This window comes from Trichoplusia ni, chromosome 16, assembly GCF_003590095.1.
Source record: "Trichoplusia ni isolate ovarian cell line Hi5 chromosome 16, tn1, whole genome shotgun sequence".
NCBI classification, from domain to species: Eukaryota; Metazoa; Arthropoda; class Insecta; order Lepidoptera; family Noctuidae; genus Trichoplusia; species Trichoplusia ni.
In genome coordinates this window covers 1,567,137-1,586,200 of record NC_039493.1, presented here as the reverse complement: position 1 = coordinate 1,586,200, position 19,064 = coordinate 1,567,137, and the positions used below count along the sequence as shown (strand labels likewise).

The 19,064-nt window shown below is 35.4% G+C and overlaps 1 protein-coding gene across 1 annotated transcript in view; it reads left to right on the top strand.

Annotated features, from left to right (window-relative positions):
- Nucleotides 1–18,009, top strand: part of LOC113501909 (receptor-type guanylate cyclase gcy-1) — a 50,630-nt gene extending 32,621 nt beyond the window's left edge. The window contains exons 10-16 of the mRNA XM_026883222.1: nucleotides 1,601–1,723; nucleotides 12,144–12,233; nucleotides 12,771–12,894; nucleotides 13,901–13,989; nucleotides 16,378–16,507; nucleotides 17,179–17,270; nucleotides 17,697–18,009. Coding sequence (XP_026739023.1) covers nucleotides 1,601–1,723; nucleotides 12,144–12,233; nucleotides 12,771–12,894; nucleotides 13,901–13,989; nucleotides 16,378–16,507; nucleotides 17,179–17,270; nucleotides 17,697–17,855 — 807 coding nt within the window. The 3' untranslated portion in view covers nucleotides 17,856–18,009. The remainder of the gene's footprint in view (nucleotides 1–1,600; nucleotides 1,724–12,143; nucleotides 12,234–12,770; nucleotides 12,895–13,900; nucleotides 13,990–16,377; nucleotides 16,508–17,178; nucleotides 17,271–17,696) is intronic.
- The last annotated feature ends 1,055 nt before the right edge of the window (nucleotides 18,010–19,064 follow it).

Here is a 19,064-nt window from a genome sequence, read left to right as displayed (position 1 = left end):
ACACATCGGATACATATCGTTCACCGCAAGGGCACGTGACGTCTTTAATATAGCACTGACGCGGCGCTCGCGCAGAATTTGAAAAGAGGTTATGTGCGCTAGGTCCAAAATGGCGGCACTTTTTAAGGTCATTTTATAGTCCTGGTGAAAAAGATGAAAAATTAAGGATCTGGTGGATTTATCTATTGAAAGTCCCTTTGTCAAATCCACGGTGAAGAATGTTCATGACTAAAAAAACAGTACAGTACAGTTCTTCTTACAAAACTAGGCTAACATAATAAACGGCCATTTCCAATTTCTTAGAAATGAGTATTCGAGTTGCGATCATTAAAATGTTCTGACTTTCCATGTTCAAGCTCAAAATGGTACACACTCGTTGCCAATTGCCCCTGTGTGAGTTCATTATTATGAGGGTCGATGACGCAGCGCTGCGCGTGCGCTTGCATGTGTGCCGCGGAGGTCGGTAAGAGGGAGTGGGTCACTACGTCACTTGGTCATGATGTCACTCTGCTCTACAATGTAGTTTATTCACGTGATCAAATTTAGATGTCGTCGTTACTGGAATGATCGAACACTCTATCATTTTTAATTATTTTAATGTTTCCGTTTGGGCTTAGATAAGTGTTATTTTCGATCAAGTTGCTTAAGTGTATTAACATTACCGCTTGTCACTAATCTCGATGGTATTATACGAAACCCCATCGCATCTCTTGAACGTATAGTAAACATTTTGCTTAACATATTCAAAACATTTATAAACCAAACGCATTAAACTGCTATATACATAAGCGCCCATTCATCCATCAACGTACCGCGCGCTGTGTGGAATCAGGGTCGGATCGTTTTGGCAGCGTTCCAATGACGGGTTTGTTCGCTTTGAAACGTTGTTCCTCATCGACAACGATTAATGGTTGCGTAACAAATATTTATACACAACAACCTTGGCTTACATGAACGAACTCCAAGACTGAGGTGAAGGCAGTTCAATGCTCTCTAACGTGAAACTGTTCTTGTTTTGATGTAATGTAAACTTAAAGTATGGATTTCTGGAGATTGTAATGGAAGAAATTGGTTGTGCAATAGAATATCTCATTTACTTAGCATTCCCAACCCTTTATTAGATTGTATGAATAATTATATTACTAGGAGATTAGCTACTTTAACACCGACAAATTACAGAACAAGGGTTTTTTGAAATTGACTCATACTGTTCAAGCTATTTTACTGTACTGTACTTTACACCAATGTACATGGCACATCTTAAACGTCTTATTTAGCAGGAGTAAAACAGGCCCTTAACTAACATTATATTACAACCAAACTCTAAGGGCGCGGTTCCAAAATGTCAATGTCCGATACAAAAGAACCGGCAAGAAACTATTTTAACAATAAAATTAAAATTGGTACAATTCCAGCTCACAGATGTACTTCAAAACTGCAGGACAGCTATTGGTTAGAATTTAAAAATAAATACTCAATACTCAATACTTTATTTCGCTCCATAATGTATAAAAGTCTTATATATAACTTAATAGCGATTGTAGTTGTTTTCTTTGTGTTCATTACTTATGTTTTATTTACGTTGCGATGTTATTTACAGGTGTACGCGAGGAATTTAGCAGAGAAAGCAAGAGAACTAGAATATGAGAAAGAGTTGAGTGATTCTCTCTTGTATCAAATGTTGCCGCCGAGCGTCGCCAAGCAACTGAAACAAACTCAACAGGTGATTTTTCATTTGTTAACTTTATGTTCTAAGACATAAAGTCTTAGAACAGTGAAAGAATTTCATTGACTTTCTTTTTAATTCAACCAATCCTAGCCCATAAAATTTACAAAAAATCTTACTATTTTGCTAGTAGGTAGGTGTTTTTGCATGAGATTATAATGTAATAATTTATTTAGAAAAGAGTTACTTATTGAATTTCTTACCGTTTCTTCTTCATAGCTTTCCATAGGAATGACATTTTGGAACCATGCAACTAGAGTCATCGTTTTAAAAGTGCTTCAGCCTACGTTAAATAAAATAAAAATGATTTTGATTTTGAATGCCCCCGCTGATTAGAGGTTCCCCTTTTATTCCCCAAAACCAATGCTTTTCCATATTTACCCATGTTGACGCCCTATAAAAGTTTCATTTACAATTCTAGATAACAAAAGTCTACTTCGTGAAACTAGCTTTCCAAATAAATTATATCAAAACGCAGTCGACTTAAATTTTAGCAACGCTAAATACCAGCGTTACTATCGCTAATAACTGTAGCGTCTTGTAATGTGACTTTATTTATACACTAACTGTTGCCCGCGACTTCGTCCCCGTGGATAGAAGATATGAGTTATGATTTATACCTGCCCTGTGTTTTTCACATTTTCCATTGTATCTTCGCTCCTATTAGTTGCAGCGTGATGATTTATAGCCTAAAGCCTTCCTTGATGAATGGTCTATTCAACACAAAAATAATTTTTCAATTTGGACCAGCAGTTCCTGAGATTAGCGCGTTCAAACAAACAAACAAACTCTTTAGCTTTATATATTAGTATAGATATAGTGCGGAAAAAGTATATGATTATGTATCGATAGTCAATTCGATGAAAAAAACGGGACAATACTAATTTATAAATACGGTTTAAGCAGATCATAAAATAACTTATACCTACTCCTATGGATGTCTTTGTAGTTTTTTATTTATAATTGTTACAACTTTGTCAATGTTTTTATTCTATGTTGTTTTGAGAATTCCTATAATCTGATATGATGTAACAGCCGATGTAACCGTACAATTGTGCAATACTCTTTGTCATAGTGACTTCATATATTTCTGTCCGTATTTTGTGTCTTAAATACTTTGAATTTCAATTATAGTGCGTATGCCACATAATGCTGCAATATCATGACATAATTCGTTTTCTAAGCATGTAGACCACAATAGCAACGCTAAATCTGACTGAGTGCGACGTGTTGTTTGTTCGATCCCCGTGTAGAACAAGTATTTGTTGTCCGGGAGTCTTTGTGCATGTGACTTGAATGTTCGAGAAACCCCCGCAGCATCGCGAGGATCGATTTCCTTAACACGTTCAGTGCCACCGACTCTCCCGGAGAGTCCACGTAAATTTTATTCCAGTGCCGTAGACTCGCCTGGCGAGTTCAATGAGTTTGCTGTTTTTTTCCAAAATGCATGTGTATTTTTTGCTTAAAATAATACTGAAGACCAAATATACCCTAATCTAAAGAATTACGTGGTGGGCCGGGTGCTCAGACCCAGTTTATAATCGAAAGAAAATAAACTATTCTGCAATGCCTTGAACTCGCTAGGCGAGTTCACTGACATAGAATCTCAAACTTTTATTAACGAAACATATATAATTATGGTAGATACTTTTATTTTCATTTTACCAAAAGTCACATTCACTTGCAAAACAACGGCGGATTGTGTTCTACATCTTGTAGGGCTCGAATTTCGTGTTATTACATAGGCAAAGGAATGGACTACTGGAATACTTCCTTCATATTCAATTCATGTATGTATGTATGTAATTGGTTTATATTATATTGTGGCAGCGTGCTGCTGGGGAGTTTGTTGCGCCGTTTCTTCATCACATCTAAAGCACTTAGGAAGCGGTGAAGGGTGGGCGATAGCGCGGGTGCTGTCTTATGTTCTTAATAAATTTCGAACGAATCTATACATATAATAAAATTGTAGAAAAGTAAAAACTGTACATTGAATATTTTTAATAAAGAATAATTGCAGGGTGGTCTACGAACGATTCCGATGCCGAAATTATAATTTTTAGAATTTTTGTCTGTTTGTCTGTTTGTCTGTTTGTCTGTATGTATGTCCGGAAAGATCTCGGAAAGTACTGGATAGATTTGATTCATATTTTCAGAGAATATCAACAAGAGGTCCGGTCAACATACTTTTTACTTATTATCTCGCTTTTCGTTACAGGGAGTGAGCAAGAGCCTTTTATATCTATAAACAAATATCAAATTATCTCATAAACTACTGAATATATTTCGTTCAAATTTTGCATGAACCTTATCGTAGACATGATACAACAAATATACAAAAACCATAACGCTACTATGCAGGGGGCATGAGCAGTAAAGTTTTAAATATTTGGACTCACCCGTAACATCGTTTAATACAATTATGAGGTGTATTTTCACCCCATTGAGTAGTAGGCAGCACGGTCATCAATTTACACAAAAAACATCACGCTATTTATCTTAAGAATTTTGGCAGAGCAATAATAGGATTTTTCGAAAATAAATCATTTTCACAAAATTAGTGATTTCATTCTCTTTCAAGTCTGATATAGGCCTACTGCTACTATTTCACAAGTAAAATAAAAGAAACATAAACTATTACGTTTTTTTATGCAATTGTTACCGTAATCGGTACATTCTTGAAAGAAAGGAACTTAAATTATTTTTATTTTTATTGATGTACTAAAATGACTCAAGTTCAAATGTGGAATGCCGTGATAGATTTTGTATTTATTTACGATATGAGTATATACCTATGTCTTCAAGATCAAAACATTCGTAGTGACACTCAACCCAAAGTTGCATGTAGTTCACATTGATCTCATCTATAAATATGCAACAATAAATTACTGAACGACACAGTTAATTATTACCTTGGTTCATCTGTAACAACTAGCAACAAAAATATAAACATTCAAACAAAAAAAAGCCTTTCAAACAATGAAATAATGTTTTCTTAAATTTGCAACATTACATAGGCCAAAAGTATTTCGGATAAAAAAGCCCAGAAAACTTGCATAAAACTGCATAATAGGTATGCAATGTGAAAGATCTGTACGACCAAACCTATCAATGAATAAGACCGTACGCTAGACGGTTTTTGACATTATGTATCTATTGACAGAACAATGTTTACTGATACCTGGGATTTTTCAACATTTTAACGATTTGATCAGTCTACATCCGCCATTACAGAGACCGCACACGTGGTCATCATCATCCTCATCCTCTGCCCTTATCCCAATTATTTTATTTGGGGTCGGCGCAACATGTCATCTTCTTCCACACCTTCCTATCGGCCGTCATCTCACAAGAAACACTCTTTACAGCCATATCGTCTTTCACACAATCCATCCATCGTTTCTTTGGTCGTCCTCTTCCCCTATATCCATCCACATCCATGCTTAACGCCTTCCTTATCACATGATTTTCATTCCTCCGCATAACATGCCCATACCGGCCGGTTACCACGTAGTTTCTCTGTAACCGGTGCCACTTTCAAACTTCCCCTTATATTCTCATTTATTACTCTATCCGCTCTCGTAACACCACACGTGGTCCTTCCAAGAAATCCTTTAATAATTTGTTGAAATCTCTACTTATTTAAAATTTTCTTCTTTCGTAGCCTGGTAAAAACAGGGGAAGGAACGAGACTGAATGAGTTTCTGAGATCCCAAAGCTAAGCCGACGAGGATTAGGAACATATTTTTGGAAATTTCCCCAATAAGGCTGATAATAGCGTGTAGCTATCAGCACTTACATCCGTCATACAATGTCTGGAAAATTCATTTTGGCTGTCGGTATAGACAGCGTAACCTCATAACTAACCTCATGTAGTCTTTATTTAAGTTCCATTTATGCAGTAGGGATGACGGTAGGTATTTTACTTCAATGATCGTCAGGTAGGTTAACGAATAAAATACAAGTAGAAGATATAAGTTATGATTTATACCTGCCCTGTTTTTTTTTACATTTTCCATTGTATCTTCGCTCCTATTAGTCGCAGCGTGATGGTTTATAGCCTAAAGCCTTCCTCGATAAATGGTTTATTCAACACAAAAATATTTTTTCAATTTGGACCAGTAGTTCCTGAGATTAGCGCGTTCAAACAAACAAACTCTTCAGCTTTATATATTAGTATATAGATATAGATTTTGCTTTGTCGTAACATCACAAATTACACATATCCTATACTTTAGATTTTTGTCATTGTCAATTTAAAAAAAAGGGTTGTCTGATAGTTTTTTTATTATCACGCTATTTATTTATCAGCAATTTAAAGGCAAATCATGATCAAAACACCAGGGGGTCAAGATAACACGTTTCCCACCTTTTTTATTTTAGAAATAGTCCAAATGTTTGTGAGGAAGATTAGTTTTAATATTAAGAGGGCAATCAAACGTGTTTCAGGAAACCGTTTATCTGGGCGCAGTTTTGCAAAATCTTATATCTTATGACACTATGTAAAATCCACAGTTACCGAGCCTGACTCTCCCTTCACCAGCTCCGTCCACAAAAATAATTTGACATCTTCTTTATATCGTCTGAAAACATCGTGTGTGAAAATAATAACTGTCTGGCTATCACTGTTCCAATTTTATGATAGGTACCTCATAATCACTGTCATAATCCGTCTAGCAATTTCAGGTGTAGGCCGTCCCAAGAACAGACGTGCTCGAAAATCATAACCCACCAAGGGTTTTCCAATTAAAAAATGGAAAACCCTCGAAAGTAAAACATTTTTTGGCAGAAGTGTTATTATTTTTTACTTGCAACCCCCCCATTTTTAAACGGCTCGATTTGTCAAACATGTCTAAACGAACACTTGCACATAATTCACGTTTAAATTAAAATAGTTCAATTTGTTCGAAAGCTATGATGTCACTGACAGACAGGCAGGCAGATATGTCAAAGTTATAGACCTCTTTTTGGGATTAAATAAGAAAAAGTCATTAAAACAGCTGTGAAATATTTGACACCAGGATAGTATCGTAAACGATGAAATGTGTTTGATTTAAACATTTGATAGTCTTTGGGCCGCTCAAGATTACTTATAATTTAGAAATAAAAAAGGAAGTTTAAAATGTAAAAAAAATGTTTCATTTTCAATATTGCATTACATTTTTGCGATGATCGTTATTATTAAACTTCTTAGTTTTTCACATCTTGAAAATCACGCAGACAAAGTCGCGGGCAACAGCTAGTTTAAAATATAATTTTACTTAAAACATAACAAATTGAATAATCATAACATATATAAACGTTCTTCGAAACTTCACAATAAACATTTTAAAACTTTACTGTCTTTTAAACTATATTTAAAAACAACCTGTTTATAAAACAATATTAAATATTCAAAATATAACCTAAACAGTTACCACTATTTATAAGATTGACAACCACAGCATAAATTACGAAACAAACATACCTTTTCTTTTATCTGCAGTGTTTCTTGCCATTTTTATATGTTAAATTACACCGTATATTAGTTAAACACTTTTTAATTGCGTTAAACAGGCAACATAGACTGTCATGGCCACAAAAATAACAAAACATTGTTTTTACCCTAACCCAACGCCACTGAACTCGCGTGGCGAGTCGATGCAATTCATGTTGCAGTGCCGGCGACTCGCCTAGCGAGTCCAACGTAAAATGTAGGCGGCATCTGAGTAATCATCGTGAAAATCGTAGTGGTAATGAAAGTGTTAATGTGACGGCTTGATTATGTTTTTCAATGGCCGCTGTAAAAATGAAAAACAAGTTTAAGAAATGGTAATTACGATCATGAATTTGGTGGGTGGTAAATGAAGTTGTACCAAAAATAACATCCTAGTTTTTGATCTATAGTTCAATAGTTATACGAAAAGGCAGTAATGAAATCAAGGCAATATCATTGTGTAGTTTTTAGGTTAGGTTAGACACTAGTAAATATTTCAAATACTTACGTTACATCATTTTCTAGAGGTACGTTATGACACGAGTTTCCTGTAAGAAACACCAAAACTCAAAGAATTATCGTTTGATAAAATTTTGATATTTTAATGGGATTCTTTAAGAAAATTACAGAAGAACCTCGTTTTTAAGCCTTAAATTGTATGATTATTGTTCAATGATAAATTGATATCAATAATTATTGTTGTTATGCCTCGTTTGGAAAGCAATGATGGTCAATTTAACAAATAGTCCGAAGTTTCAAGATAAAAAAACCCAGAAAGCTTCGTCCTTCTTCATCCTGTACATCATATTATATTATTTTTATTTTCGGTAATCAAATCCGCGATACGACGTGGGCCGTGGGTTTGGCGTGGTGACCTATACCACTCAACTCAGTGGTATATTCGTAGTTGATGCACGTATCTGTGCATCAATTAGAGGCACTAGGCCAATTACAAGAGTATTTTGTAACTGTAAACTAACACAAACAATGCTAAATATTCCTGAAACTAACGTAGCCAACAAAAAATAAGACATTTTAATTCAACTCAATTTGAAACTGATCAATGACCTAATAAGTTGGAATATAATTAAATTTTTCCTATTAATTTCCAGGAAATAAATTATTATGAATTATTCTTGTAATTACAGTAAATATGGATTGTTATTAATGTTTGTTACGTCGGTTCAAACCGGTTTACAAACAGTTTCCCAATTACGTAATTTTATTGGAAGTTCCTTTAATAAAATTACTTCATTCATGACATGTGGTAAGACATATTAATTAAAGCATTATTATGTTGCAATAAAACATAACTTGAAACGATTCCGTTCAGTTACCTGATAATAACCTGACAAGTGACAATAGGCACAAAAACTTTTAAAACTTTAAGGATAAGGATTAAGCCTTTTATAGCGGGGGATTCACAAAGACACCCAGACTGCACAATGCAACAGACAAGCACTAATTATACTTATAAATGCGAAAGTAACTCTGTCTGTCTGTTACGCTTTCACGTCTAAACCACTGAACTGATTTTAATGAAATTTGGTATAGAGATAGAGTTGACCTTGAGAAAGAACATAGGATAGTTTTTATCCCGGACTTTTGAAGATTTCTCTTGGAAACGCGATATAACCGACCTCGACGCGGGCGGAGCGACGGGCGAAAAGCTAGTACATAATACAAATGAATTGAATTTTACAATTAACCACATGCGGTCCATCACTAGTATATTTTCTTTTGTCCCGCAAACATAAATTCATCAAGTTACAGTGAATGGAACTTGGCGTGACGTCACACATTATTGTTATTATCGCTAGCCATTAGCGTCCCACTGCAGGGCAAAGGCCTCCCTTCCTATTATCTCGGACTATGGCTAGAGAACGCTTTAACGCGAAGAAATTAAGCTCACGACATAAAGTCACTTCTACGTATAAATTTTGATTGGTTAGTACGTCACAAGCCCTCCTAAACTTTAAAGCAGTTTATCTTTGCAAATGTCTACTGTTAAGATAAAGGCAAACATAAAGTGTTATTCTCTAGCAGCATGGGTGATCAACTGACCTTCTTTGTCATAACGAGTTCCTCCGTGCTTCGGAAGGTACGTTAAATTGTTGGTCCCGGCTATTATTCATACATCTTTGATAGTCGTTTCTGGTAGTTGCTCAGAAGCTTGAAAAGTCTGACAACCAGTCTAAGGGGTATCGTGTTGCCCGGTAACTGGGTTAAGGAGGTCAAATAGGCAGTCGCTCCTTGTAAAACAGTGGTACTGAGCTGAATCCGGTTAGACAGGAATCCGACCCAGACATAGTTGGGAAAAGGCTAGGCCGATGATGATAAAGTGTTATACTCTTAAATTATTTATTTGATAGACTTAAAAGGTTTTTCTATTTTTTTGTTACACAGTTGAGGAAAACATAAAGAGAGTTAAAATTTACGATGCCCGCTAAACCGAACTTCATTGACTATGTTGAATATCCGTTTCCCGTCCTTTTATTATTCTATTGTTATAAATAACTAGCTGTTGCCCGTGACTTCGTCCCCGTGGGTAGAATATATAAGTTATGATTTATACCTGCCCTGTTTTTTTCACATTTTCCATTGTATCTTCGCTCCTATTAATCGCAGCATGATGGTTTATAGCCTTCCTCGATGAATGGTCTATTCAACACAAAAATATTTTTTCAATTTGGACTAGTAGTTCCTGAGATTAGCGCGTTCAAACAAACAAACTTTTCAGCTTTATATATTAGTAATAGAAGTATAGATTATTTTGCATGCAATTTAATTTTTAACGATGCCAAAGTGCTATTTACCCCAGTTATCATCCCCATTCGTCTTATATTCATTTTGTTACATCATCAAAGGACGGACTCTTGATTATAAAAGCTGGAACGTAAAGCAAGTACTCAGGGGAAATCTTAGGCAAAACAAGTCTTGCGTTAGTCTCGCGGGTAATAATGTGTTTATAGAGGTTTTGTTTCAAGTTTTGTGTATTATTTTGTACGGAGGAAACCATTATAAGACTAAGTGATTGTGAATTCGTTGTACCGGAATGAAATCTGAACCTAAACCATCCAGGGCGTCAATCAAAAGATAAAAAAGTCCTGCCTTTTAGAATTAGTTCAGTTAGAACCTTGAAAGGAGGTTTGTTGCAAAGAGACTTGTTTTATCTAAACTTGATGTTTTTTCCTCTTTCACGCGTAAACCACTGAACGGATTTAAACGGAACTTTGTCGAGCAGATAGTTTATAACGTTAAGTTTTTTTTTATCCCGATTTTGTATTCATATTTTCTACTTGTAGTGGACGTTCCGGCGGGAAACAGCTATTAAAACATAGACAAACAATTTGATGGTTTCCTTTAAATAAACTCCAGGTACTTATGTAACTTTTCATTTATTAGGTTTCTCTTTCCCTGTCTTAACTTCACTAAATGACAAGATTATTATTTTATGTTTAGGGTATCCCAGAAGTTCATGAAAGTTTAAAAACTTCCAATCAAAAATGAATTAGTCTCTACCCATACCTTACTACCAAATTTCTTGTAAAAGGACATTAATTTCTTGTAACATATAAAGGTGTATATAAGTTGAGAATGAAAGAGTAAAACACATAGTTGTGAACTAGAAGTTCACTAAAACAGTTATAGTTCACAACTAGGTATGTTTATCCAAGGTCGTTATTCGCCGCTGCCGATTACAGCTCGTCACAGACTAGATGATGTCATTCCCACTCGACGCGGTGCCAAGTACTGAGTCATTGCTCTCGCCATATCACCGCAATGCTTATCAGTTGTCTAGTACTCGTAATACAAGCTTCACTTAGTTTGACACTAGATGGCGTTGTGTGAAAGTTGTGTAATATTATATTGACATGTCTGGATGCGGTATGCGGAGAACCGGTTGTTTTTGTTTGATTATTGTCTGCAATATCGACTCTATCTATATGTATATCGCTACGTTTTTTCATGGGTGAAATCAATCATGACCATAGTGGACAAAAAGCTATCGTTTTACCAACCATCAACGAACCAACATGTGGAGCTCCACGATTATAACAGTTCTACTTTAAATTATGGTTGAAGTTGTGGTACGTAGAAACGATTCCCCGAAAACACTCCGGGCCAATTACACTGCTTAAGCGATCCCGTGACTCTGACTTAAGCAGTAGGGTAGACAGTAGAGGGTTCCGGGGAGCTTTTAGTCGTTGTAAGTCCGAGATATCGGTCGGGTCGGTAATGAATACAAAAAAGAAACCCTGCACTACGTACTAAAAAGAGCTATGCCTACCACGTCTATAGGGAGCGTCATTAGCAATGCAAAACAATAATAAACACAATTGATAATTGTATATAGGCATAACAATGTCTAGAAACTAAAGTAATCGGTGACATAACATAAAGATAATTTATCGCGAGTCCTTGAACCGTCCAATGTCACGATAAGAATACTACATTTACGCGAGACCGGAATAAATACATGTTGTTATGTAAATACGTTCATTGACTACGAGAATATAAATAAATATTAAAACTGTATGTTATACAGCTGGTAAATAAGGTTATCAAAACGCATGATATCGACACATCAATTTTATTCTAATCTGATGGCTAAATCTTTGTGAAACTTCTCGTTACTATGAATTTATTATTTTTCCATTAATGTATATGTAATACTAGCCTATATACGTCCCATTGTTGGGCACAGGCCTCTGCAAGTATAGTGAAAGTAGTGAAAGTTTGAGTTTTGATCACTTTGGGTTGGCGATTACAGTATCCAATATTTGGAATCCAGGATCGACTGTTTGTCAGTGTCCTAGCAAATTAAAAAAAAACAAACATATATTTTTATAAATATTTCATGAACTATAGTAAATTTATGAACAAATTTCATGAATGTTGTGATATTAATTATAAAATATATATAAAACCTCTTTTCAGGTCCCAGCTGAGTTTTTCGCATCTGTGACAGTCTACTTTAGTGATATAGTTGGATTCACGGCCATTGCTGCTGTTTCCACGCCTTATCAGGTACACGAACTATTTATAAATGTGTTTTTGTTTAGTCGTTACATTCCATTCGATTTCTCCCCTCAATCTCTCCTTGCTTTTCTATCCACATGTTGAGATATGCATTCAGCTCGTCACGCCTTCTAATGCAGGGTAGTCCTCGTCACCTCTTCTTGTTAGTAAGAACCCATAGGCATACTTTGGCCCAGGAATTGTCATTTAAAAAGGTCGCTTTCAGACGAACATTTGAAATTTGGAGCGCAGTTTGATGCTCTAAAGGTACCTATAATAAAGATTGATAAGTTGTACAAAATCATCAATTTTTTAAACTTAGAACTAAGATAAGTCACGATGCAATGAAATAAATTGAATTCTTGGACAGTGACCTCAGAGTCGTGTGTATAGCTAGGAGTTAATTATATTTAATTGCAAATAGATTTTCCTCGGGTTAGCAACGTCGTGAGGTTCCCTTTTCATAGAACTGCGTTGCTATTCTTATAGAACCGTTTTTAATAAATTATATCATTACAAATAATTTACTGAATGCTTTACTTTCAGGTGATAAGTTTCCTGAACTCAGTTTACAAATTATTCGACGAGAAAATCGAATGCTACGATGTTTACAAGATAGAAACGATTGGCGATTCATACATGGTCGCATCTGGACTGCCCGTGAGAAATGGTATGTTAATCATCGTAATTTTCTGCTTCTTGCATAATTCTCTCAAGAGTGACTCCAAGCCAAACTGATTTAGCACGACGTGTCGCGGGTTCGATCCACGCATGCATTTGTGTGATCAGACGGACAGACAGCGATGCCACAGTGATAAGGTCTTTGATCTCATATATCTCCAACATATAGGAAACCCTGAACTATGGTTTTAGTTACCATGTGCTTTGTTAATTGTTAATTGCATGCATGAAATAGTAGACAAATTACGTTATTAATAATTAACCCTAAAATGCTGGGTCATATCAAATCAACAACGAAGGGGTTTTTCTCTTGTTAAATTAAAAGATGCCTCACATAATTATTATCATCATCGTGTGATAGATCAGATATAAATAACTTCAGTCTAGATTTAAAATGATCAATCATAAAGTTTTTATGAAAAAAAAAATTAAAACCAGTATGCAAAACAAACATGACATTTAATTTTTGGTTCGCATTTTTTTATTACCCAGATTTTGAGTCACACAGAATCCAAAGACCACAAAATATCCTATAACAATGTCAGGTGGCACAAAGTCTACTTGCCTAAAGCCAGTAGAACTGCTAAACGGCTGGGCTAAGCTTTCCACCCATTCCTTCAATCAGGGTCTCTTCTCGTCGCTTGCCAATATTCAGTAAGGCCAACAAGACGAGATAAAAAACGTAATCGACCGTTACTGAGTTACATTGCGATAGCGAGCGATTTTTATCTCTGTCCTTATCGTATCTCGTACGCGCATATATGACGTGAGTTGGTCGATGACAGCTGTTGTTATGTGTTTCGTGAACTTTCAACATGTCAACATTTGGTCCGCTATGTTGTGAACAAGTTCATTCCTTCGTTTTTGTCAAAATTCGAACTTTATAATATATGTTTATTCAAATAAAAATGTTATGAACCCCTGGAAGTTGAAAGCGCCATCTAGGAGAAATAAACAATTAATGATAACCATAACCTAGTATTATGTAATTTAAGGGAACAAACACGCTACAGAAGTGGCGAGCATGGCTCTGGAACTTCTCGAAGCTACGTCGATGTGCAGGTTACCACATCGACCTGATCAGGTACTTTATTAGGTAATATAGATGTCTTTGCTTTATTTATTATTTTGCTTCTGTTTCTCTCTATTTTTTTGTCAAAAAGTTTATGAGAAAAAAACATATAACGAGTTCATTGACTGTTTTCTTGCATATTAGAATTTCTACTTTATCTTGGTACCTGATTATATTTTAGGGCGCATCAAATGTCTGAGTCGACGTATTTCGATGCACTTCTTCGTATATCATTAGTTAAATGTTTGCTTTTTAACTAAAAAACTATTCATCTTCAAATTACAAGTACGTAAATATAAATAAATAAATTAAAACCAAAAAGAACTAAAAGAGTAGCTTCGTCTAAAGCAAACAGTCATGTTTAAGGAAGCCAACATTTCTTCGTTACATCCGGATTCCCAAACACCCACATCCGTACACACGTCAAACGGATGTAAACTTGCCTCATCAACCTTCAAATATTTACGAACGCGTAGGCTGTGCTTAATCCTATGGATTACTTCTCCTTTTAATAGATCATCGATTCTAAACTCGTACACGATTAATCTTATTTTAATTTATGTTAAACAAATTACTTAGAATTAGAACTAAGTGTGGTAGTGATGTATTTGAAAAGAATTTAGATCATATTTTCGGGTTTTTTTATTATAATTTAGTTTTTGTTTTATTCGGTACAGTTTGCTTAGTAAAACCTATTTGATATACACGGTGATTTTTAGTCGTCTTACAAAAGCTGCCCAGTTCATGTATCCGACGTAAAATACCCCTAGGCGCAATTTTTTTTTTAAATCAACTAAGATAATAATTACGAAGAAAAATTTAACAAGAGAAATCTGAAATATACTCTTAAAAATGATAAAAACGCCGCCGCCCGCGCCTCTCACCATTGTTACAACCTCGGACAAGCCAAGCTTCGGACACCATTGTTACAAGCTCGGACCGCGCTCGCAACAGAGCTGTGTTTCTAAAAAACTACGAATTGCATCATAATATTGAAAAAAGAAATGCATTTTGAATTTATTCAAATCTCATTAATACCTATTTTTTATCACGAACGTGTTCTAGTAATTGGATACATGAACTGGGCTGCTTTTGTAACACGACTAAAAAATCACGGTGTATAATTATACAACAATTTTATTAGCACTATTGACTAGGATATTTGACAAAAATATCTAAGTAGAGAGGCACCTTTAGTACCGTTTATCTGCCAAGGCCAGTACGACCCAAACTCTAAATTCGACCTTGTTCTTACCTATGTTGGGAGCATCTGCGGACAAACTTTTAGCTTTTATAAAATAATGTAGGTCTGGCGTCCATGGGCTCTTACTCTATATACAATGTTATTAATGTTTGCAAAAATAGCGTTAATTAGCAAAACTAGTATCTCCAATAGTTGTTTTGTCGACCGCTGACGGACAAGGGTTCAATTGTAGTGTGATACATGGTAGATTCGAGTTCCGTACTAACTTCCAATACTTTTTGTATACTAACCTTGATCTGCCGTGCGCAGGAGTCGCCTCTTCCTCGTGATACCGGATTTCAATTGAGCAATAGGGATAGGTGTCGCCGCTGACGTATAAAGCGACCTCTTATTAATATAATATGGTTGTGATGACTGTATCATGCGTCAATTCATTGGTGAGTCCTGGTAGAGAGTCTTCCCATTAAAGAAAATACCTATTCTCTATCATATTCTTACATAAAATTCTATTTATACATAAAATGTGTACCAAGGCCAAAATCATATGTAACAAAAGATACAAATGACAAAATTTGTCAAGTCCCAAACATTAGCACCTAAATAGCGGGATCTGGTACTTGCGTAAATAATATACTCGTTATTGTCAAACATAAAATTTTAGATCAAAATCGATAACAAAATTGAAGGAAACACAAAACATGTCACATATTTCTTTTGGGCGTTAATTTAAAAGTGCACATAGAAAAGGTTGCTTTATTCGATCATATATGTATAATGATTTTTATTACTCGTGCCGACTTCAACATTATAAAATAAACCAGAAAATACGTTTTACATTGCGAGAAGAAAAAATAAATATTTTTGCTGTTTACTTAAAAAAAGGAGTTCTTAGCTTAATTTTTGAAGTCTTTTTTTAATAGATTTGTAAGCATTATGTTGTTCAGTTAAGGATTTCTTTATGTTATAGTTTAATGTGTGGATGGACTTTGACAAACGATACTTCAACATATCTAAAATAGTTAGCTAGTTCACTTACTTTTTATTTCATCATCATCCTATGACCATCACCAGCCTTTTCCAAACCATCTTGGAGTCGGCTTCAAGTCTAACCGGATTCAGCTAAGTACCAGTGTTTTCAAGGAGCGACTGTCTATCTGACCTCCTTACTTTTTATTTATTTTATGATATAATTTCAGACGCTTTGCATGAGAAGCGGCATTCACATGGGCCCTTGTGTCGCCGGGATCGTAGGGAGCAAGATGCCAAGATACTGTCTCTTTGGAGACACCATCAACACTGCCAGCCGGATGGAGAGCACTGGAGAACGTGAGATATATCTTTCTCTTCTAATATATAAAATTCCCGTGTCACGATGTTAGATACCGTACTCCTCCGAAACGGTTCGACCGATTTTTATGAAATTTTGTATACCAATTAGGTAGGTTTGAGGATAGAACAACATCTATTTTTCACACCTCTAAGTGATAAGGGTTGTCCACCCTTAATATTTTGTCTCCACTGTGATCATCGATTGTTAGGCGGTACATAGTTTGCCGGGACAGCTAGTAACAATATATTACTTCTTCTCTGTTACGAGATAACTTCATGAGAAAAGACCCGGTCCTTTTTAAAGGCGTGCACAGGGACACAGGTCCAACATGCAGATAACTTGTTGAGAACAATATACTATTATTATGAGACCCGTTCTTTATTAATTTAAACTACAAATTATGATAACTGTTCTGGTACCAGATCAAAGTTAATAGAAAATGTTGCCATTGACCATACGTTTTTATTGATAATAAAAAAGAGGTTTTACAAGAGACAACGGTCTATTTATCCCTAACGATTCAAGTCTTAAACAGAACAAACTTATTTAAAATATTTTGTGTTATGGTACAAGTACGCTATACTGACTTTCGTGATGAAAAAAATTGTGACCTATTTTTTTACATTACACACTGAAACACCTTATATTATGATGTTATATATTACAGCTATGAAGATACAAATATCTGACGATGTGAAGAGAGCTCTAGACAAAACTGGTTTCTTCATCACAAGCCCACGAGGTGTAGTGGATGTTAAGGTAAAAATGTTAATCGAACAGTTTGTATTTAATTTTTCCTTTTAATCAAAGCTTCTCTCAAAAATTAAACGTTTTCGTCTGAACAATCATACAACTAGAAATTTTTAAAGCTCTATTGAAATGAAACTACTTTTACGGATTTTATCGCGGTTTAATTTTAGATTTTAGTTCCCGACGTTTCGAAACCTTTGCAGGTATCATGGTCACGGGCAGTCTGCCCGGGGAACTAAAATCTAAAATTAAACCGCGATAAAATCCGTAAAAGTAGTTTCATTTCAATGTCTAACATTCGCGTAAACCTAAGAAACCACTTTTAAAGCTCTATTTCTAATGTAAGTTGTAACCTTGGTAGACTGAGGCCATTAATTAGATCTTTTTTGCCACAAATAGTAGAAAAAGAAACAATCACTTTAATACATATTTTAGGGCAAAGGTGAAATGACGACCCACTGGCTTGAAGGCAGGATCGGACCTTCTCCGGAGAGACCAACCGCCTCATCCCTGGACTGCACCCCAAGTTTCCTCGCCAGAATCCATTCGCAAAGATCTCCAAGATACAAAACTGAAACTGGGAAAAAACATTAGACAAATCATAACTCAAGAATTTAAGCACGAATACAGGCATTTGCACTATAAAATATGTGTTCAGCTCTGAACAGTCCTATACACCGTGATTTTTTAGTCGTCTTACAAAAGCAGGCCAGTTCATGTATCTAATGACTAGAATACGTTCATGATAGAAAAATAGGTATTTATGAGATTTGAATAAATTTAAAATGCAATTTTTATTCAATATTATGATGCAATTCGTAGTTTTTTAGAAAAACGGCTCTGTTGCGAGCGCGGTCCGAGCCTTGTAACAATGGTGAGGGGCGCGGGCGGTGGCGTTTTTATAATTTTTAGGAGTATATTTCAGATTTCTCTTGTTTAATTTTTCTTCGTACTTATATCATCTTAGTTGATGATAAAAAAACAATAATTGCGCCTAGGGGTATTTTACGTGGGATACATGAACTGGGTTGCTTTTGTAAGACGACTAAAAAATCACCGTGTATAGTGCTTTGAATAGCGCTTCTAACCGAATCAAAACTTATTCAAGAAGTACTCAGGTTCAAAGCTGGATTTAGGCCTTCACCAAGTTTAGTCATCGCGGTAGTTTGCATCACGTTCCTGCGGTGTCAAGCACAAGGCAAGGGAGTAGCACTCCAGTAGTTTTAGCTGGAGTTTAAGAGTCCCGAAAGAGAAATTCCATGAGGATTAACCCGGTAAATAAAGCCTTCCGCAAGTTCGTAACTTTGGTTCTAATTCTTAGGAATTAATACGATCTTTTGATATCAATGTATTATGCAAACGAGAGAAAGTGCCCAGGTCTCTCCACCACGTAATACAATTTCCATAGGGTATTCGATAAAAAAACACTGTTTAGTCCATCAGACAGATTTCCATAAAATATTAAACATTCTTTTATTAAATAATCTTCTTACTTACAGTGCTTTCAAATCTCGTGTGACGTCATTTACAAGTACGCTTTTTACCAGCAAGTGATGTTACTAGCCCCCATATTTCAGCGTCTTAAGTCTTTTTATCTTCCTAATTTTTTGATGACGTGATAGAATAAAAAAATACGTAGGTATTCAATATTTTTTGGGAATCAGTCTGACAGACAAAACCGATTTATAATATGAGATTAAGGCCCAATTTTTCAATCGTCAGATAACTTTTATTTGAGGAATAAATATGGCCGTTTGACATATTTTCTATACAAAAGCTGTCAAAACGTCAAACATATTCGTC